At 61.6% G+C, this 21,965-nt stretch overlaps 1 protein-coding gene across 1 annotated transcript; it reads right to left on the minus strand.

The window, feature by feature from the left end:
* Window positions 1–1,795: 1,795 nt before the first annotated feature.
* On the minus strand, window positions 1,796–16,724 carry LEMD2 (LEM domain nuclear envelope protein 2). The gene is made up of 9 exons (XM_062185978.1): window positions 15,984–16,724; window positions 14,579–14,619; window positions 12,467–12,542; window positions 9,677–9,753; window positions 8,750–8,829; window positions 6,814–6,959; window positions 5,845–5,946; window positions 5,668–5,770; window positions 1,796–3,068 (listed from the first exon to the last, which is right to left on the minus strand). The coding sequence occupies exons 1-9, from the start codon at window positions 16,711–16,713 to the stop codon at window positions 2,918–2,920; spliced, it is 1,506 nt and encodes a 501-aa protein (XP_062041962.1). The 5' UTR covers window positions 16,714–16,724; the 3' UTR covers window positions 1,796–2,917.
* Between the last annotated feature and the right edge of the window lie 5,241 nt (window positions 16,725–21,965).

Genomic DNA, 21,965 nt, shown 5'->3' on the forward strand with positions numbered 1-21,965 from the left:
GAGAGGTCAGACGACTCATGGGGCTGGGGGCAGATTGCTGAGCCACCCAGGCCTATGTGGGATCTGGCTAAGTCTGAGAGAGCGGCTTGCCCTCCTCAGAGCCAAGGATGAGACTGGGCTGCTAGGCTGCCTGGGTTCAAACCCCAGGCAGGTAAATCAACTGCCGTCCCTGCTAAATGAAGTGGCACCCACAGCACAGGGCGACAGCATACCAAGAGGGTGTCACCACGCCGGGTGGGCTCTTGTTCCTCTTCCCTAACACCCCTGTGTGCAGGGACCCTGTAACCCCTGGTGGGGAGGCAGAGCCCTGAGCTCCCCCCAACCTGGGATGCAGCATTGACCCTGGAGAAACAAGGCAGCAGGTGGCCCAGTAGCTCTGAGCTGGCCACACCCACTGGCCCCTCTGCCTCCCTTGTCCCTGTCCAGATTCTTGGGGCAGGGGTGGAGAAGCTGGCCTGGCCGCCCGGGGCAGCAGGTACCACTCCCTGACACTTCCCCTTGGGGGCAGCCGACAGGACACTGGGTCTACATCCACACCTGACAGAGGGGAGGTTTGTTTTTTTTCTTTTTTGAGGCTCAAAGTCAATGCTGTATTCATTAAGGGGGGACAGCTGCCACTGCGGGCCGGATGATGTCAGTGACAAATGGCCGTGTTTACCTTTCTCCTGGGCAGACACTCCGGGAGGTGGCCGGAGCTCCCGGGCGGATGTCCACAGCTGAGATTTGTGGGGGATAGCCGCGCCTCCTGCGCTCCCCGAAGTTGCTTTATCAGCACCCACCGAGGCCCTGGAGGGCTGTTTGTCACCTGGGAAAGACAGGCCTGTGGTCCCAGCAGCGCCTAGGATGCCAGTGGGCACCGCAGACTTCCCTTGCGCAGCGCCCGCCCTGCCATGACCTCAGATGCCCCTCCTCGGCCGGACCCCACCCCCCAAGGCCATCCCTTGCTGCTTCAAAGGGAGGCTTGGCCCCTCAAAGCCCAGGCAGGGTGCAGGGCCGCATCAGAGCGGCTTGGCTCAGGCCTTTGTGCAGAGGGCTCTGTGTGCATCAAGGAAGGAGCTGGGCTGGCGGGGCCCCTTTGTTATTTAGTTTATTTTGATCTCGCTCCTGCTCTCCAAACAGCTGCACAGAAATAGAGCCCTGCGTTAGTTCCCTTCTCAGCTTAAGACAAAACACGGCAGAGGGAAAATCTTTCACAGAGGCTGAAGACGGCTCGTTTTTTTTTCTCCCTTCTGGGCTGTGTACCAGGTCCTTTGTTTGTCAGTTCACCCACCCGGTTTCCAGCAGAGGAAAACCTTGGCTGGCACTCCCGTGCCAGTCCCCACGCCACAGGTGTGTGCAGCAAAGGCAGCCGCAGCGGCCGCCAGGTCCATGGGGGGCCCAGCTCCCGGGCTGCCTTCCCCCACAGCAGCTGAAGGTGGGGCTCCAGTTCCAAATGCCTGGGGGTTCCCTGGGTGCCTCCAGGGTAGGGGTGGCCCTGGAGCCAGCCCCTGCCCCAGGATCCCAGACAGCACAGGCGGGAACATGGCTGGGGCCCAGGGGAGCCACCGGGGCTCTGGTGCCCCCACTCCCGGCCGCCCCCCTGAACCAGGTGGACCACTGTGCATCCCAGTCCTCACAGCCACGCTGCAGGGCAGGGCTGTCACTCTGCGCCACACACTTGGCTCCCAACGACCCTCGAGGGCCCATGTTGGAGCAGGAGCTCCTGGTCCCGCCAGGCCCTGCCCCGGAGCCAGGGCTCCCAGGTCTGCCCGCTGTGGGGGAAGGAAAGCAGCATGGATGAGCAGCATTCATTTTTAATAAATAGTTTATTTATCCAGCAGTTCCAACCCTGAAACCAAAGCCTGTAGCGGTGTTCCTATTCTTCCGGCTGGTATCTGATCAGGAGCGGCCCCGCCGACCATCCCGAGTTCACAGGGAACCAGTATCGCTCAAATGAGGACGCTGGAGCTTTATTAAGGAAACAAAACCACGAAGACCAGAAGGGCTGCCTGGCGTCTCCTGCAGCAGCTGCCGGCCCCGCTCCACCACCGGCTGCAGATGTGGACGTGTGCGGATGAGGCTCCCGGAGAGTCTTCGGCACTTCACAAGGTCCCCGCGGGGCGTTCCTGCAGGAGGGCAGACCCCGCGGGCGGGGGTGGCATCTGCGGCCCGCGGGCACCGCCCCGAGCGGCCGGCAGGGGGCAGCATGCGGCCACCGCCGCACTTAAAGTTGTGGTTCCACAGCCACGGGCCGGGGTCGGCGTGGTCCCAGTGGAGCTGGGTGATCTTGGCACAGAGGTGGCGGCGCTCTCCGCCTTGACGGACCCTCTGGCATCCTGGGCCGGCGTCCGGGGCTGATGCAGCTTTTGGCTGCAGGGCTGGCCTACAGTGGCTTCAGGGAGAAGCCCCAGGGCAGAGGGGCCAGATACTTCTCTACGGGCTGCCCCGGCCCCACTCCCAACCTGAGTGCCCGAGTTTTCTACAGTCCCCTACAGTCAGCTCTAATGTCTAGCAGTCCAGCCAGAGGCCAGGCGCTCTCCCCTAACCCTGGAGCTCTCGGCTAGCACCCCCGAAGGCACATGGACCAAGCCGCTCCCAGCCAGCCACCCCCGAACCACCTCCCAGGCAGTGCCGCCCGCTCCGGCATCACTCGCTGGCACGGCTCGGCAGCACCTATTCTTGAAAAGCAAACCCTTCTCCCCTTCAGGCCAGCAAAGCAGGGCAGGGGGACTGGCCCTCGCCCCCGGCTCCTCCCCTCCACTCTCAAGGCCGCCCCCAGGTTCCTACTAAACCAAGTTCCTCTTTCGGAGACCCTCGGAGCTGATCAGGAGGTGAAAAGGTCAAGGCAAGTGTGAACTCAGCACCGCTCTGAGAGCCCCGGGGGCCCTGTGGCGGGCTGCGCTGGGACAGGCTGGTGGGACAGGCCCCTGCCGCGGCTTTATCGCTCCGAGTCCGAAAAGGAGGAGGGCTTAGTCCATCTCCACACCAGCATGTCTTCTCCCGCCACGCGGTGGGACTCAGTCTGGATGCGGGACTCGTTGGAGGCCAGGAACTCCACGGCTCGCTCCCAGACCCTCTTCATGCGCCTCCTGCAACGAGAGCGGGGGGCGGGCTCGGCAGGGGCCTGGCCCTCGGCGGGCGGGGCGCAGACTGCTCAGCTCCCGCAGGGCCACGGACCACTCCTCCACCTCCGCTGTCCCACAAGGACCCAAGTAGAGGGAGCCTCTGCCGCCCGAGGCGCCCGGCCCGCTGCCCCCGGTCTCCGGGTGGGAGGGGCCCCGCTGACCCCAGCTGCGCCCGCCTGTTTCCTGCAGCGGCCCTGGCCAGGCTGCCTGCCTCTCAGGGCCCCACGAGGGCCAATTAAAGCCTGGGCGCCGCGAGGCCCACAGCCTGCAGCTGCTCTTGGGAACCAGGGGCCAGTGGCCCTGTGCTGCTGGGGGTCTGGGGTGTGCCCCCCCCACCCCCACTCCCGGCCAGGGCCCCCCACCACGTGCCTTTCACAGTGGCAGGGAGGTACCCAGGCTGCTCTGCGCACTTTCCTTTGCTGAGCCCCTGCCCAACACAGGCCTCAGCCTCCCCTCGGGACTGCAGGGCCCCCGCCCCCCACCCCCCACCCCGGGTTCTCACATGCAGAGTGCAGCAGGGCCACCCAGGGGAAGACGAGTGGCGGTGAGTCAGGAGGCAGGGCGGGGGTGGGGGGCCTTCCTCCCCAGTGGTCAGGCCAAGGCCACTGTGCACGCCCCCACTCTCCGGGGGCTGAACACTGGTGATGCTGGGCCTCGGGAGGCGGCCGGCAGCACTGCCCGAGGGCCCCTCCCCAGGCTGCCATTGCCGGGTCATGAGCACACCCGCCTGGAGCCAGCCGCTGCCATCAGTGTCCTCGCTAACCACGCTCTCGGCTTCCCCCTCGCTCCGCTCTGCTCCGTCCCAGGCAGGGCAGCGCCGGCAGTCCGGCTCATGGGTCCTCATCCCCTGCGAGCCGAGGGCCAACACGGCACGGGCTCTCTGGGGTTCACGACGGGCTCAGCTCCCTCTGGCGGCCACGCACCTCATCCGTGGCACACGGGAGCCCAGAGGACAACCGCCATGCCGTGCCACACTCACTTCAGGGGTGCGCGTGTTACCCGGTAAGCCCGCCCCCTTCCCTCTAGGCCTTGTCCCCAGTCTCCCTCCCAGGAACACCCGCTTCTACCCCCTGCTGTCTCCCTGGGGCCCAGTCCAGGAGCCAGCATGCAGGAGGCACTCCGCCATCACTTGCTGAGCACGTGGGTGCGAGGCCGGGTGAACAAGGGGCCCCACAGAGCTGAGTGCGCTGCTGTGGTCACACGGCGACTCCCGCCAGGCCAGGATTAGGTGGGAGTCCGCATCACCTCCCAAGGCCCCCCGGGGGCTGCAGGGCCGTGTCTGCCTCCCAAGGGCCAGGCGCGCTCTCGGAGCGAGCACACGCCCCACACGGCAGGCAGGCTGCTGGCCCTACGCTCCCTGCCTGCCGCCCTTCCAGGGGCGCACTGGGTGTGAAACCTACACAGCTTCATGTTGAGAACGAACCCCAGGGTGCTCCGCCGCCGAGCCCTCTCGGGGAGACAGAGGAGCGAGGCTGACGGGAAGGTCTGGTGTGGCCTTGGGGCTCTGGGCAAGTTCTTCAGCCTCCCTGCGCCTCCGTTCCCCCCATGGGGGGATCCCTGCTCTCCCTGCGTGGGCTGCGGTGAGCTCAGGGCGGTGCCCAGATCCCTGCAGGCTCGGGAGTTCTTAGCACCACGTGGGCAGAGACCACAGAGCCTGCTGGGGAGGGGCCACGACCCAAGCCGACACTGCTGGGCCGTGCCAGCTGCCCCCTGGGACGCGGCTTCCCTAAGCCTCTCTCGGGTTTTATCAGGGGCACAGTGCACACTTCCAGCAGTCACCCTGCATGGGGAAGGTCCCCTTGCAGTGCTCCTGACACTGGCGCTGCCACCCCTTCCCAGGCACCTGTGCGCCCTGGAAGCTGACCCCACTCTCGGTCAGTAACACGCACGTGTACGTGTCCACGGAAGGTACTAAGCACCTTTCAGTTACACGCGCACGCACGCGCACACGTCCACAGTAAGTACTAAGCATCTGGACCTGTGGGTCATGGCTTGAAAGCTTGAAGAACTTTCTCCTCCTCCTTGCCATAGACAAGGACCCAAGTCTGGCCCGGGAGCCCCAAGGAGGGCACCGCTGCAGGCCCCTGGGAATGTTCTCTCTTACTCATAGAGGGCAGCCGGGAGCCCACTTCTGCTCTGCTGGCTGGGACAGGGCAGACGCTGCTCCAGCTGCTCCAGGTCACCATCTTGCAGCCCACGGGGGACCCGGCCTGCTACCAACACCCACGGGAGGGTGTGATGATGAGACACAAAGAAACGGAACCCGAGACCTAACTCTTTTGTGCCTGGGGCCGATGCTACGCTGGGCTTCCCCGGACAGAGACCCTTTAATCCTCGCTGCCCAGGCCACTGGCAATGAGGCTTCTCTGCCCTGCAGCCCGAAGCATCCCTGGAGCCACGCTTGGTCACGCGCCACACGCCTCGTCCAGCTCATCTGTCCTCAGGAGCTGAGCACGCGGGAGGGCTGGCGGGAGGTGGGAAGGGGCGATCCTGGGAGCTGAGCCGCCCTCGGCCAAGGGTGCACACGAGGCTCGGGCCCGCCTCACCCGCCCGGGGAACTCACCGGCTCTGTGGAGGGATCAGCGTGTCGCGCACGTGCAGGATGCCCACGTACGGGTAGCGCTCCATGTCCTGCTCCCAGTCCACGTAGTGGTCCTGGACCACATCTGCAGGAGAGAGCAGATGTTCAGGGCAGGCGCTCCAGCAGGTGCCAGCAGCGCCTCTGCCTGGGGCCACGCACCTATAATCTTCTTCACCATCTCGTACATGGCCTGTTCCTCCTCTTCCAACTTCCGCCACCGGTACTTCAGCAGGATCAGGAGCCCCCACAAGAACGCCAAGCCTGCGAGGGAACGAAACACTGCTGATCCATCACAGTTCCCGGCCGGCCCCATCTGGGGTCTCCCTGTGGGCAGGGGCTATGCCGCAGGCCTGGGGGATCTGGACATCTGGCACAGGGCCTGCTCACAGGGAACAAAGGACGCAGTGCAGGGGGAGGACCGCGTTCAGGCTCCGCGGAGGCGCCACCCCCTCACCCCTACCCCGCCGTCGAGATCCCAGCTCCTCCCCGTGCCGTCCAGGGCTCTCACGTCCTTCCTTGTGAGCCAAGGCCTGGCGTTTCACGCGTGTACCTATGCCAGGCCGTTGTGTGACTTCCCGCCCGAAGGCGTGGGGGAGGCCGCGGTTTCTGTGCCTTGGCCTTTGGCCTTCAGAGAAAGCCCGAGGCCTCTGCTCTGAGGCGGCCCCGGATGTCAGGCACCCAGGCCTGCGCTCTGCTTCCCAGCTCGGCACCCCCTCCCCCGTCCCTGCGGCTTCCACCAGGTATCTGTAGCTCTTCAGGAGACGGTTTACATTTTTCAGGGAGGAAAACTAGGCCAAGTCCCCACGGCGCTTCCCACCCCAAGCGGCCTGTACACGGGACCCTGGCGGAGCGGCCGGAGGGGGCGATGGGCAGCTGCTGTCTCTCACGGGCGCTGATGGTGCCCGGCCCCGAATCCAGGGTGCTTTCTGTCAGCCTCGCGCAACGGACCCCGGGCTCCAAGGGCGAAGACAAAGCAGGGCAGGGGAGGACTTCTCACCTCCTGTTTTATTAGGCAGACCCAGCGTTCCAGGCCTGGGGTTTCCACACCCATCGCTCACACCCAGGAGCCCTCTGGGCCCAGTGTCCCAGTGGCGAGGGGCGGGGGAGCAGGGGCGGCCGCTGACTTACACCAGAAGAAGATGAGCACGTTGGTGAGGGCGGTGAGCAGGGCGCGGCTCAGGCGGCAGCCGACGCCCATGCGGGGGCGAGCCGACTCCAAGCACACCACTTTGTCCACGGTCGTCACCAGTTCAGACGGGTCCTCCCCTTTCAGCCTGCAACAGGACATGGCTCTAGACACAATCGAGGCACCGGGAGCCATAGGACAAGCCCCCGTACGTGGGAGGCAAAAAGAGAGAGGAAGAGGGGTCTCCAGGCCTCTCCTTGCTTACAGAATGGGCTTGGGTTCCTGGTTGTACTCTTTCCAGAAATTTCCTACGTTGGCTACTTAGAAAGAACAAAGCTTTAAAGACGGCAGCAGGCTTGCACCCCCGCTGCTAAAGCGACGTGCCCTCTGTCGGGGCTCTGACAGCCTCTCTCAGCGTGCGGAAGATTAAACTGTAAATTGGATTCCCACCTCCCAGCACAGAGAAATGGAAATGTTGACTGAATCTCGGCTCGGCAGCTGCACGCCAAGAACCCAAGGACAGGGCCTGGGAGGCTGCGCTCCCCCCGACCCCTCTCCCTGTAGCCAGGCGACGCGGATGCTGTTTAAGCATAAAGATCACGCACCGGGAAGCACTAGGCCCTGCGAGGCTAGAGGCTAGCCCCTTTCCCGGTGCCTCCATCCGGGTCCCTGGTGGGGGGCCCTCAGGACCTGCGGGGGCACGAACACCCACACCTTCCAGCGAGGTGACTCAGGGATGCTAGACTGGCTGCTATCCAAGGTGTCCTGATGCCTTACACACACGTCAACTCTGGCCATCCAGGCCGGCTCAGCCCCTCCCAACTCAAATGGCCAGTGTCACCATTCGTCAGCGCTAGCAGCTTCCGCGAGCGCCTCTCAGGGTAAAATCCGTATTCTCCTCCGCCTTCCCTAACCCAGGAAAACCGCTCAGCCACTCAGAGCAGCTTTTCTTTCATTTTTTTCCAAAGCCAGCGAATTTTAATCGTGCCACGCATCCAGTTATGAAGCTTTAGGCGGAGCTGCCCGGGGGGCTTCTGCTGGCTGCGCTGCAGACGGAATTGGTAATTTGGGCGGATTAGAGGGAGAGAACAAAACCCTAGCGTGTGTTTCACTATCAGGAGCTGTAACCTGCACAGAGACCCCGAGGAGTGGGCCGCCGGCTCTTCCAGCGGGGGTGGGGTGGCGGTGGTGGGGGTGGGGTGGGGTGGGGTGTGTCTCATGGGGCCCTGGCGCGCGCGCCCTCCCCCTGGGCCGAGCAGTGGGGGCTGCTTTCAGCCTCGTGAAAGGGCTCCCTATCTCTGCTACCCGCGCTCGCCAAAGATGACAATACCGCGGAAACTGTGGTCAGAATAAAAGTCAGCACTTCCTGATGCGATTTCCATACCGCGTGAGACCGACAAACAGTCACTTCCTCCGCCAACAAGAAGGAGCGCCCAGAGAGGGAGTGCAGGGAGAGACAGGGCGGCCCCGGGGCACAGCAGCTGCAGCCTCGGCTTCCGGTGCCGGCATCCTGTACTGGGGTGTGGGTTCCAGTCCTAGCTGCTCCACTGGGAGCTAATGCACACCCCGGGAGGCAGCAGGTGATGGCCCAAGTACTCGGGCCCCTGCCACCCACACGGGAGACCCACATGGAGCTCTGGGCTCCTGGCTGCAGCCTGGCCCTGCCCTCGCTGTTGCAGGCACCTGCGGAGTGAACCAGGAAGACCTCTGTGCTGCCCACCTTTCACATAAATTAAAATAAATAGACAGACTGGGGGGCAGGGCATTGCTGGAGTGCCAGACTTACTCCCCAGCACTTGAGTTTGTGTCTCCCTACAGTGCCCTCCGCACGATGCTTCCCCGTGGCCTGCGACGACTTGGCTGAGACGTCCAGCCTCCGCCTTCAGGCGCAAGAGGCTGCCGCCGGGCGAGGACAGGGCCACAGGTGCCCACACTCACCAGATGCCCACGTCCTTGTTACTGCTCAGTATCCAGGTCAGTGCGGCTTCAAACTTGGCGGAGGAGCTGCTCGTCACGTTCTGTGGGGGGTGGAGGGAGACGGGAGATTAGTCCTGCGCCCGGCGGAGCGGCTGCCGCAGCATCACTCCACTGCTGGATAAGGGAGCCTTCGCCTGTGTCGTCAGCACGCACGAGCCCTGTTCCCTCCACGCACAGCAACCTGGCAGGAGGGGACTCGGGGCGGCCGGTGGCCGGGAAGAGGCTGTGCAGAGGCGGCCATGCAGCAGCACACGCGGCAGCAAACGCAGGTCTGCGGTGGCCAAAGGCAGGCGATTTCCCCCGGGACTGACGCGCCAGGCCAGAGCTGGCAGCCGGCTCAGGGTCAAACAAAAGGGTGTGTTGGGCGGGGGGCTGGGGGACCAAGGGGCTCAGCTATGTGGCCTTGGGTGAGTCCCCTCTCCAGGCCTCAGATTCTGCATCTGTGAGGTGAAAAGGGAGCTGGCCCCAGAGCCCCACACTTCTGCCATCCCACAGCCACGCAATCAGACGGGCCCCACACTTCTGCCATCCCACAGCCACGCAATCAGACGGGCCCCGGACGTGCAATGTGTGTCCAGTGAGCTGCCCACAGGGAGAAAAGCAAACCCAGACAGAGCAAGGAAAAAGGGCCCCAGCTGGCTCAGCAGCAGAGGTCAGGAGGGGGTGGCTCAGGCACGGGGCATAGTCCCCACCTCAGTTTAGGTCACACTACATGCCACTAAGTTTAAAAAAAAAAAAAAAAAAAAACAAGGTGGGGGGGGGAGGGGCACAGGGGAGAAGCCAAATAGCCACGAAGCAAACACCAAACAAGCAGGAGATCCGCAGGGCTCGCCAGATCAGCAGGCAGCCCCAGGCCCTCGGGAGCGCGGCGCATGGCGGCCTACTTACTGCGAGATACTCCTGCGCGTCCACAACAGGGATGCACTTGCTCTTCAGCTTCTCCGGATTCCCACACTCAAAATTGCCTGGGAGCAAGAGGAGGGCACATTCAGACACCGAGAGGTGGGGGAAAATGACTCTGAGATGGGACTAACAAAATGCAGCAGGAACCAAGCCATGAGCTCTAACGAGCAGCGTGCGTCCCGGCGGCTCCCGGCTTCCGTGGGCACCCTCACTCTGCAGCAAGATCAAAAGCCACTTAGCTTGGATCGATTCCAGATCATTAAAACCTGACCTGCAAGGCAGTGCAGCGATTTGCATTAAATGACTAAAAAGCTGCCCAATACCAAGGTCTGCTTGCAATTGATCCCTAAAAGGATCAGACAGACAGCTTCGGAAGGTACCGGAGTGGCACTATAAATAAACACAGCCTGGGAGGAGAACGGCAGGAGGCCACGCGCGCCACGGGGATTTTGAGTCACGACACAGGCAGGTGACCTAGAAAGCTGGGCCCATTGTTTTGAGAGGTCCTGGGTAGAGGCGTCCCAAAGGCCTGTGGAGGGAGCCAGTCCGTGCGCCACTGGGGCCAGGGATGGCTCCTTCTGGGCACCCCCAAAGGCTGGCTCCCACCCAGCACAGAGCTGGGGTCCCCCCTCTTAGTCCTGACCAGCCTTCCAGGCCCAGCCCACGGGCCACATCCTCGGAGAAGCCCCGAGCCGTGGGCCTCGCATTTGGCCTAACTGCTCCAGATGCTGGCTCTTGGTCGGATGCTGTGGTTTACTTGTGATTCAAAAAAAGACTCCCTGAGAGCAGCAACTGTTCAGGGCTGGACACACATGCATGCCCTGGCCGTATCCGTGGGCTGAGGAGGGAGTAGTTGAAGGTAAAATTAAAGAACTTAAGGTTCCAATGGAAGCCCGACTTTAGCCTCCAATGCAGCCAGATCCTACTTCCAAGTTGATCTTGACCCTGAGGTCCCCTGAGACCAAGCTGGCTTCCCGTCCTGGATGACCTGCACCCTGGCCGGGCCTGCCTGGACCACCTCCGTGGCCTCCTGACGGCGTCCTCTTGTCCCCTTTCCTGTCCACAGGTGCTGACTCCGAGGAGCGACACCACTGCACTTGCCTCCTGGGCACCTGGCTCCCAGCACGGCCTCTCTGGCCCTCACCAGCCCTCACGGTTGCTAGATCAAGTTCTGGTGGCCTGGCATCACAGCTGGGCCCAGTGGCCATCTCCAGACTTCCTTCCCACCTCGTGACCTCCCCCTCGCCACGGACCTGGAACAGCCCCTGCCTCTCCAGCCGCCCTCCTCCCACACACAGAACCAGGCCCTGGAAGGCTGCAGGGCTGGCAGAGCCGCCACCTCCCTGTGCTGCTGTCCTGACTGTCCAGCTAAGAGGCATCTCCGCCATCATCCAATCACATCTTACACAAGGGCACTTCTAAAAGTTCTTGGAAAAACAGAATTACAAGATAAGTTTATTTTGGTGCAAAAAAAAACCACACTTGGAACTTTTTATAATATGCATTTTTATCAAGTTTTTGAAGACCACCCAGGCTGTGAAATGGCCAGGGAGGCAGGGGCCTGTCTCCTCAGATCACACAGGCTGCAGGCAGAGCCCGGGCTGAGTCATGCCACGTCCCGCAGTGTTGAAGGGCGCTGTGATTCGGCTGTTTGAGAGAAGAGCCCTGAGATGATGGATTTCCAGTGAGTTCCTGGGGACTGCTGCTGCCACTGGTCGTTGGACACTTAGGACGCAGAGGTCTGAAGCCTCTTGTCAGGCCGGCACCTGGGCCGTACGGAGGAATGCTCACATTGCTGTGCTGTGAGCAGGGGCCCCCTCCTCTGAGGTGCTTATGGACACCTCCCTGACCATCACCAGGTGATGCTCCTAAGCATCATCAGCACCACAGCTGATGCTCCTAAGACTGCCCCTGACCTTGACTTTCTGGTGCCACTGTAGACAAGGGTTGGCCTCCTCTGCTCCCGCAGGTTAGAGGAGCCTCTAGAACATCCCTCCGGACTGCAGCATCCCAGGTGGTTCTTCCACTAAGGAAGTGCATTTAACCAGAGGCATCACCCTGGACACGCACGTAGGTCGTCAGTAGAGGCTCTGAGAGCCTTCTCCATGACAACTGTTGGGGAGGGCATGATAACGCAGGCAGCATCTCTGACCTCAAGGAACCAGTTTGCCAGATCAAACAGGAGGGGGCCCTTCTGAATGACCTTCGGAGGCACACTGTGGGGGTGCTAAGACTGTCCCCTGCCAGGGTATGGCACTTGACTCGCACTTTGTGGAGAAAAGACAGACTTGGGGGTCACTGGTCAGACACGGGAGGCAGAAGCCCTGAGTGGCTCAGGGACTTGTCCTGGCTCCTGCAGCTGCCTGGGGGCAATCAGGACTAGATGTGACATCAGGCTCTGCCACACAGAGCACCTGCCACCTGCACAGCAGGCCATCTGGTCCCAGGGGGTGCTCTAGGATGGAGACCACAGACTCTGGGAAGACCTGGGCCTGGCCCCTCCAGAGCCCAACACAGAGCTCCGAGCCTCCCAGAGAAGGGAGACCACCTGCTGCAAGGCCTGCGCCTGTGCCAGGCTCTGGAAGCCTCAGGGGACCAAGAATCAAAGTACTCTGCACAGAAGCAGGCTTGCAAACCGTGTCTCAGTGGGAGGCGAGAAAGGCAAGATCGGCTCCAGCTCCGTCCTCTGGGGGAAGCCACAGCCCGCCAGCTGCCCGGCCAGGGCGGCAGCCTGCACCCCCCGGAGGCACCGCGAGACCTCGGGGGCCTACTCACCGGCTTGGATGGCCAGGAAGTTGTAGAGTTCGTGCAGCAGCTCCAGCAGGGCGGCCTTCTGCTTGGCCTGACAGAACTGAAAGGCACCGCACAACAGTCAGCGGGGCAGGGGCTGCCGGCTATTCGGACCCTTCCGGGACACCTCATACTTCCGAAACACAGACGCAAACTGCCCGGTGCTGGGCCCAGGAGAGCCGATAAATAACCCGGTGACCAGCAGAAAGGGACACGGAACAGGGCAGCAGGGCGGCACGCAAACACAGCAACCACAGGGCTGTGTCCTGGAGGCTCCCGGCCACTGCCCCACCGCTGCCCTGGCTCTCCCTCCCGAGGCCGGGAAGCGGGGCGAGGAGTGGAGGCGAAGTGGGTGTGCGGTGAACGCAGCAGCTGGGGTTCTCGCGAGGGCACTGCAAATGCTGTATGCTGGAGTGGCCAGGGCTCCAGTGTCAGTCGCTGGGGTCCCGTCTCCCCGGGCCCACTCCTGTCCGTTTAGTAAAACCTGCCGGCCTCCTCTGAGTCAGGGCTGGGGCGACGACTCAGTTCAGGCTCGGCGCTGGCTGCCGTCGCCTAAGGGAACGGGCGGACAGCAGGCAACCCGACCAGAAGCCACTGCCAGACCGCCCTGTGCGCGCGGCGGTGCGAAGGCAGAAAGGGACACACGGGAGCGGTAGCCCTCACCAGGTGACAGAGAGGAACCCGTAACGGAAGCCCAGGTGCCTGGCTCCGAGCTCGGTGGCCTGTGGGTGCACACAGAGTGAGCCTTTGCCCAAGAACCTCACCACAGCCAGCAGACACGCCCCAACCTGCCTGCTTCTGGGTCCCGCGAAATCTCCACAGGGCCTGCGTGGCCAGGGCCCAGCTCCCACAGGGCGCTGCTCCACTGCGGGCTGGGATGGTCACACATAGCCAACACTCTGCTAGGAAGCCCCCGACTGCAGGCTGAGAGCATCTTCAGTGAGGATCGGGGGCCGGGGGCGGGGTCCTGCCTGGGCTCACGCGAGGTGGGTATGAACCTGGTCTCGCGCAGAGAAGGGCCAAGGAGCAAATGTGTCGTTCCCTTGTGGGTCGGATACGTTTAGAGACTTTGCAGGGCCAAGAAATGAACATCAGAGACCCCTTTGCTAATTAAACGACAGATAAAACCAGCACCGCCAGAGAAGCCTTACAGAAAAAGTCTTCCAAATGCGAGCTTCCCTCTGGGCCACTTCCTCTCATTATCAACTGTGGTTTTTATGATGGAAGGCAAATTAAACAAACAGGAATCTGTTTCCACAAAACAATCAGGAAGCAGATACGCGGCACATGAATGCAATAAATGCATGGAATGAAACACCCCCAAGTCCGACACATCAGAAGCTAAAGAAAAACAAAGCCAGTTAGCTGTGCCCCCTCATTAACCCAGGTAAGGGAGCCAAACGAGGGGCGTCCCAGTGACCACCGTTGCTTCCTCCCGGCCCTGGGCTGTGAGGCCTGGCACCACACACTTGATAACGCGACTATTAAGTCATGCCCCGTGGCAGCACGAGACTCCTCGGGGTAGGATTTATGACCGCCTAGTATCTTCCTGGGCGTCCCAGCTCCGGGCAGGTGCTGCCGTCATGATTCACGGAGGGATGGGGCCGCTTGCCCGGATAGTATTTGCACACAGCCCCGGGGCCGACTCCACTTCCCAGGGCACGTGTTGCAAACAAACCCCGCCACGCTCCCCAGCAGAGCAGCAGCTCCAGAGCCACACACAAACATGGCCAGGCCCAGCGCGCGGAGCTGAGAACCTGACCTCCTGAGGCTTGAAAAGGCCTGGGAGCTGCGGAGGCCCCCGACAACAACCCACCGCATCCCCCAGATCAAAGCCCCTGGCGCTACGCCTGATGGGAAAGCATCTGTGACAAGCCCAGGGTAGGATCCTGGGAGCTCAGTTCTCTGTTTCAAGCGCTCCTTCAGTGCCACAATTGAGTCTGACACGAACATCAGAACACCACGTGCTTCTGGCGCACTACAGGACGCACTCCCCGAAAATGAGCCTATTACGATCCTCTTCTGGGGAAGTTTCCCTCCTGGTGGAGACTGACAGCCCGGGGAGGAAGAACGGAAGCCCGGGCAGCCCACACTCACCTCATCCGAGTTCCTCTCACAGTCCACTGGCAACAACTTCACTGAGACCCAGAAAAGAAACAGAGGAAATTAAAAGTGTGGGTTGGGGGAAGAGCACGGAGACCACTGGCAAAAAACGCAGGGCGAGGCCGACAGGGACACAAGCACGGGGCTGGCAGCCAGCTAAGGAGGCACTCTGCACTGCACACGGCGCATGTGGGGGTCTCCCCACCCTGGGTTCGGAATCAGGACAGCCGGGCCCTCGGCCCAGCTGAAAACCGCCAGCCGCAGGGCCCTGCGCAACACAAGCACGCTCTGAACTGCTTCACCTCTCAAACGGGACCAGATGGGCCTGCTCCGCTTAACTTCAGGGGCTTGGGCTCCAACAACACAACACACGCACGGGGCAGGCTTTGTAAACCGTCCACAAAGTGCGGTGTTTGACAAGGTCATGGCCATCCCTGGGGCGAGCGGCAGGCAAATCTCAGCATTTAACCCAGCGCTGACCTGTTAAAACACCTCCACCTCCACCCGGGCCTGAACGCCACCAGGGGCCTGCCCCACTTCTCCTGCAGGTGGACACACGAGTCACAGAGGTGACAGACCGCAATCCCTCGGGCGCCTGCATCAAGTCTGGGGTCCCCATGCCCACAGACGGTACACGCCCCCAGCATCCCCCTGCCACACAGCAGAGACACAATTTAGCCTCCCCCCGTATTTCACCTGCTCCCGCTAGGCATGGAAAGATGTGGCCTTGGCCCGAGGCTGGGAGCAGTGTGAATCGTATTCCTGCTTTGCACCAGAGTGCCCCTTTATACCTAGATTTAGAATGAAATGACCCCTGTGTTGTTTCCTGTTCAAATTTCCCACTTAGGCAATGCAAGCCCCAGCTGCTCGGAGACCCACTGCATCCTACAGACCCCTCACTGCACGAGGGCGCGGCAAGCTACACCAACACCTTCCACTGCCATCAGCCTGAACTCTTAAAAGCTCCCCCAGTGCCTGTCTCAGGCACGGAGCTAGGAGGAACCCCTCTGACAAACGAAGGCCTGTGGTCCAGAGAAGTGAACTGGTGGCCCTTCTGGTACTGCGAAGCTGGGACCTCAACCAGACCCGACCAGTGCGGCTCGTGATGTAGGGGGTGCCCTCAAGTGTGTGGGTGAGCAGGAGAGCAACGCAGGAGACATAAGCAGAAAGAGGCGGGGGTGGGCCTGTTGAGAGAGGGAAAGCCAGAGGTTGGGGCAAAACCTTAACCTGCTCCCCAGCACGTGGCTGAGAGGGACGTGTTAGGAGGCAGGGCCAGGGCAGAAAAGGAAAACAGGAGACAGCCAAGGCAGGCATGATTGCAGGTGCGGGGAAGGAGGAGCGCGCAGGTGTGGAGGGGAGCGGACAGTCAGGCCCTCCCCTGCGCCGGCCCGGGACGTACTGTTGTCCTCCGCCTCCTGCGGCGCCGAGGCCTTGCCCATCTTCACCCACAGGATGCCCAGGAAGGCGAGCAGCAGCCCCAGGCTGGCCCAGAGCAGGAGCCGAGACAGGCAGCGCTCCAGCCGCCGCCCCACCTCGGGTCGGGCCCGCGCCGCGCCCGCAAGGCCGGCTCGCGTGGCCCGCAGGCCCGGGCGCGGGTCGGGGCCGAGGAGGGAGGAGGGCGGCCGCGCCGGGGCAGGGGACGCGGCCCACCAGCGGCGGCCCGGGAGGCCCGGGCCCAGCGCGGCCCTGTCGGCCGACCGGGCGTCCTCGTCCTCCTCAGAGCTGCCCCGGACCGAGGCCCGGCGCCTGAACGGTGCGGGGCGGGCGGGATAGGCGAGGCCGCGGCCCCCCGCCCAGGAAGCCGCGGAGGCCCCGAGATCGCCATAGGCCCCGGGGTTCGTGAAGGCCGAGGCCGGAGAGGAGAGCCAGGGCTCCGCCCGCAGAGAGGCCGCGGCGGGCCGGGCGCGCGGCGACGCCTCCTCGCGTAGTCGGGCCTCCTCCCGCAGCCGCAGTTCGCCGCGCGGCCGGGCCTCCTCCCGCAGCCGCTCCTCGTCGCGCAGCCGGGCCTCGCCCCGCAGGCGGCGCAGCTTGTTGCGGTAGACGTCCCGCGTGGTGTCGGTGATGGGTCCTGGCTGGAAGCCGAGGGCCTGCAGCTCCCGCCGCAGCTCCAGGTCCGACAGGCCGGCCATGGCCAGGACGCCGCCCCCCGCCCGCCCCCGGCGCGCACCGCACCCGGAACTGCTCGCGCCGGCGGCCGCGGCGGAGCGGGCGGGGCCGCGCGCCATGATGGGAAGGTCGGCGTGCCGCCATGTTGGGGAGGTCGGCCTGGCGCGTGCGCCGGCCATGTTGGGGAGGGCGGGGATTTTTTTTTTTTTCTTCCCCTTTCCCGTCTTGCGGCGCCCTCCCCCTCGCTCTCCGTTTGTTAGACCCAGCAGTGTTTTTCTCTGGCGCGGTCCCTGGCAAGTGGTAGGCATTCAGTAAAGTGTTGATTTAACGGATGAATTGCCTAATGGTGAGAGACAAGTCACTGGGAGACACGATCATTCGCCTCTCTGTGCTTGGGCTGAGTTCCCTCTGTGTCGTGGGGGGGACCCAAGCACGCGCCGCGCCGCGCCGAGACGTCCTGGGCCGACCCGGTGCCCAGCCCGCCGGGGACACAGCCTGGCCCTGGCTGCGTGGAGGCCTGGGCTCCGGCGCGCGGGGCTTTACCCCCGAGACGAGGCGCGCGTGGTCTTGGCTGCCGCCGCTCGTGGTTTAGGGTGTGGACTCCGAAGGCGACAGCTGGGCTGCAAACCCCTGCTGCACAGCTGTCGGATGTGTGCTGCTGTACCACGAGCGTCTCTGGCCCGGCCGCCAGTGGGGCTTAGGAGAGGTGCTGTGTGCAAGGTGCTTAGGACAGGGTGCCTGCTTCGCCCAAGCCTCTGCGCCTCGCGGGGCAGGCGATCTGCTTACTCGGAGGCTCCTAGGCACCCGCTAAGGGTAGCAAGGGAACTCGACGTCACTGCCTTCCTTCTCCCCCTCCCCACTGCTCCCTGCCTGCCTAGTGGGTCCCGCTCCCACATTCCCTCCTCCCCGGTAGCTTCACCCAGCAGTCCCGAGGCCCACCCCCTCCCCTCAACCTGTCCCTCCTCTCCCGGGACCGAGCAAGGCGCCCCAGGAGAGTTTTGCATTCCTGCCACTTGCTCTACCCCAGGGGTATTCAACACTGGCCCCAATCGCTGGGAAAATTACAGCCTAGGCTTGGTCGGGCGCCCCGTCTTCCCTGACTTAGCTGCTCCCATGTGGTGCGGTTTCTCTCACCAAGTGTTGTTTTCCTTTTCTCTGCCTGTGTTTGCACGGAATGCCATGAATTTGATACAGTGATTGCCTAGCACATGCACCACATAATAGTATTTTATTTCTTTCTGAAGCACTGTTTGCATGACAAATGAGTTGGTAACATTTGTGCAACTCCTCACAGCTGTGCAGTTCAATATATAAAGAATGAGCCTTTCGGCGTCAATACTGGCCCTGTGGATTCCAAGAGGGCTTGAAACTGATGCTTAAACAAAGTTAGCATTGCAGCCTTTACAGGGAGTTACAGCCCGTTTCATCACAATAGCTCTCCGGCGACTTAAAAATGCGGACCCCGCAGAGGTAGGCAGTGGGGTCCCGGCAGCGGCAGCGAAAGAACCCACAGCCCTTCCCCCTCCCCACCCCCCACAGCCTAGAACCCAGCGTGTTGGCAGCTGTGGCCTCTCCGTCCTGGTCTACGCTTCTGCCTCCACGGTGGTGTCTGGGAGGCGGCAGGTGCCAGGGCACCCAGCAGTGCTCCCCTCCCCCTCCCCAGTCGGTCAGGGGCCCTGGCCTGGCTCCCAGCTGCCCTCCTCAGTGCCCCATGGACAAGGTGGTTTGCTGCTTTGCCCTCTCCTCCTTGTAGGGGCTGCCCTCCCGGCCCTGAGGGCTTCTGGGGGGGTCTGCCTTCCAGAATCTTCTGTGTGACTCTCCTGCGTGCCCGGGCAGTGGTGGTGGCAGCGGCGGGTGTGTGTGTGTGTGTGTGTGTGTGTGTGTGCTATCCCAGAGGAACAGTCATTGTCCTGCCTCCTTTTCATCACTTTGTTGCAGCTTTTTTTTTTTTTTAAGGTGAGCGGCTCAGGTTCTTCCTGATTTATTAAAGGCAAAAGAAAACCAGCTCCAGCGCGTGAGTCTCCTTAGTAACCACAGCCACACACTTAGCAGAGGCAAGGGGCGGCTCAGAGCACCCCCTGGATTCCCGGGGGGCCGCCCGCTGCCTGCCTTCCTGCACAGCCTTCTGTTAATAACAGTCGTAAATCTGTTAGTGGGTTCCATTGCCCCCGTCCCTGTAGACAGCTCTACACACATTGTCAGGACCACACCCCTGCCCCTTGAGCCGCCCTGTTGAGGGCCTGGCGTGGCCTTCTTGGAGCTTCTAGGCTTCCTGGCACCCAGAGGGCACTGGGAGGGTGTTGTTGAAAAGTGGGTGCCCTTCGGTTTGAGACCCGGCTGCTCCTCTTCCAGTCCAGCTCTCTGCTGTGGCCTGGGAAAGCAGTGGAAGATGGCCCAAGTCCTCGGGCCCCCGCACGCACCTGGGAGACCAGGAAAAAGCTTCTGGCTCCTGGCTTCGGATCGGCACAGCTCTGGCCATTGTGGCCATCTGGGGAATGAACCAGCTGATGGAAGACCTCTCTCTGTCTCTACCTCGCTATGTAATTCTGTCTTTCAAATAAATAAAATAAATTTTTTTAAAGTGGGTGCCCTTTGGGTCCATGACCTCGGGGGCACCCGACTTCTTGCTGCCTCATCTCGGGGCCTGTGGACCAGGAGTTCATCCTTGAGCTCTCACTAGGTCTGGCGGGTGGGGGTCAGCAGAGGGGCAGCCGGAGTGCCAGGGAGGTGCTGGGATGGGTTTAACGGCCAGGTGCGCCACCCGCTATCCCCTACCTGTTGAAAATGAAATGCAACGCGCAGTCTTCTGGCATCTCTCATGGTTTCCTATCCGCGGGTGAGAGCCCTTCAGAGGCGGGGAACACATTGATGTCAACGGCGCGTTGTGTATAAAGGAAAGTGCGATGCTTCAAAGCGTTTCTTTTAGGCTTTGTCCGTGATTAGATTATACTAAATTACAGAGTGCAGCTATCATGCAATTACTCTTTGCTTTTAACTGTTCGATTTCATGGCAAATCCACGTGGCTCAGTAATTGTAAAATCACGCTAATGTGGCTACGGAGAAAATACCTCATCTTCTCCATCTTGTGAGGCTGGGCGCGGGCTGCCCTGTAATTACCCGTGGTCCTGTTCAAGTGCAAAACCAGCCACAGACCACAGAGATCCCCGCCGATTTCGCGGGAGGCTCGGCAAGGCTCGCCGGCTCCCAGCTCCTGCCGGCTCCTCCCCCCTCCCTCTGATCCTGCCTGGTTTCCGGTTCACTCCTCTACAGCTTTAACCAGGGACGTGTTTCTCTTTTCTTCTGTTTTGTGAGAACACAGTCATTTTCTCTTGGTTCAGCTCACAGAATCCTCCCCCAGCTCCCCACCCCACCCCCCCCCCTCCACTTTTAATTTCGTCTGGGGCTGTGCATGTCCCGTAAGCAATCGAGTCCACTGTCCTGGAAACTATAAGAACTCATTGGCAAAAAGGTATTATCCGAGGCGATTGTGAGAAATCGCGCAGCGGCAGGAGGAGGAGAAGAAAGGAGACATCTAAACAGGCGTGGAGCCCTGTGCATACAGATGCAGGTGGCGGCTGGGTCCCCGCTGGGTCCCATTACCAGGAGGGCCCTGGGAGGGTCGGGGACACCAGGGCCACAGCGCGGAGCTTCAAGCAGAGCCTGCCTCACATCAGACGGCGCTGCACCCTTCCCAGGCACCGTGGTCCCTGAGCCAACTCCCATTTTTAAAAAAACGCAAACCGGGGAGGCTGTTTAGCCTCATGGTTAAGATGTCCCATATTGGAGTGCCCGGGTTTGATTCCAGCTTCCTGCCTGTGCGGACCCTGGGAGGCAGCAGGTGATGGATCACCTTCTTAGTCCCTGTCTGTCCATTGCAGGCATTTGGGGAGTGAACCAGCAGAAAGGCATCCTGTCTGCCTCTTGAATTTAAAAAAACAAAATAAAACAAAGCAATGCAAATAGCTGGAGGGGAAATCTCCCAGGGTTCCAGTTCCCTCTGTACTGCCTTTCTTTCTTCCTTCCTTCCTTCCTTCCTTCCTTCCTTCCTTTCTTTCTTTCTTTCTTTCTTTCTTTCTTTCTTTCTTTCTTTCTGTTTTATTTATTTGAAAGTCAGAGTTACAGAGAGAAGGAGAGGCTGTGAGAGAGAGAGAGAGAGAGAGAGAGAGAGGTCTTCGATTTGCTGGTTCACTCCCCAGATGACCACAGTGGCCGGAGCTGCACTGATCCAAAGCCAGGAGCCAGCAGCTTTTTCTGGGTCTCCCACTCAGGTGCAGGGGTCCAAGGAATTGGCCATCTTCCACTGCTTTCCCAGGCCATAGCAGAGAGCTGGATCAGAAGTGGAGCAGCTGGGACTAGAACTGGCACCCATATGGGATGCCGGCAGCTTTACCCGCTACGCCACAGCACCGGCCACTGTACTGCCTATTTCAATGCTGCTCTGTAACTCCAGGATCTTAGGGCAAATTCCCTAGAGGAAGCCCCCACCCAGGGCAGGGGAGGCCTCTCTATGGGGAAGAGAGCTCGAGGGAAGGACATCAGGAGCACCCTGTTCTGCGTCTTGGAGTGTGGCGCAGACAATGGGGCAGCAGCCGTCACAGATCCCTGCCTGGGACTGCGGCCCTGTGTGTCCCAGCAGCACTGCCCGGGGCCTTGCAGCCGCTCCAGGCTGAATCCGTATGAGCACGGGGCACACGTGGGAACGACTGTCGTGCCAGGGGCCGGGTCCCAGGCAAGTTCTGGGTGTTCTCCGGGAGAATTCAGAGCACCCCACACGAGGGTCCTTTTCAGGGTTGGGGTCTCCTTGGCCCAGGAGCCACTTTCTGTGGCTAAGTACAGTCAGGGCTTGGAGCAGGTGGACACAAGGAGTGGACACAGTGCCCCCCCTCAAGTTGGTGGCCTGTGGAGAGAGGGGGCTGCCGATCCTATAAGGCCCCAGTTTATAAATAAATGAACATTCATTAATGTAAAATTAAATTAGGACGAAACCTCCCTCCAGTTTTGTTTGGAAGGCAGAAATAAGTGGGTTGCCTGTGTAATTCTGCTGCGGACGCGGGAGCGGGGAGTCACAAGGTGACAATAATCATAGTGATTTGTTCTTTGCTGGCGCCTCCGTCCCCAAATCTCAAAGCAGATATTACCACCTTGCTTCTGCAGAGGCTCATTGAGGCTAAAGGGCTGGCTGGAAGTCACTCAGCAAGGGGTTGAGCGCAGAGGTCTGAAAATCTCTGCTCCATTAGACCCGGAGCTCGGCAGTGAGCAGAAAGCGGAGGCTCG

This window comes from Lepus europaeus, chromosome 3, assembly GCF_033115175.1.
Source record: "Lepus europaeus isolate LE1 chromosome 3, mLepTim1.pri, whole genome shotgun sequence".
Lineage (NCBI taxonomy): Eukaryota > Metazoa > Chordata > Mammalia > Lagomorpha > Leporidae > Lepus > Lepus europaeus.

Bases quoted from the DNA above. Each gene is read 5' to 3' on its own strand.
- LEMD2 (XM_062185978.1), bottom strand. From the start codon at position 16,713: ATGGCCGGCCTGTCGGACCTGGAGCTGCGGCGGGAGCTGCAGGCCCTC. The intron at 5,947-6,813 runs GTAAGTCAGCGG...GTTCCCTCGCAG, and splicing joins CGTGCTCATCTTCTTCTGGT to GCTTGGCGTTCTTGTGGGGG. The intron at 5,771-5,844 runs GTGCGTGGCCCC...TCTCTCCTGCAG, and splicing joins GATGGTGAAGAAGATTATAG to ATGTGGTCCAGGACCACTAC.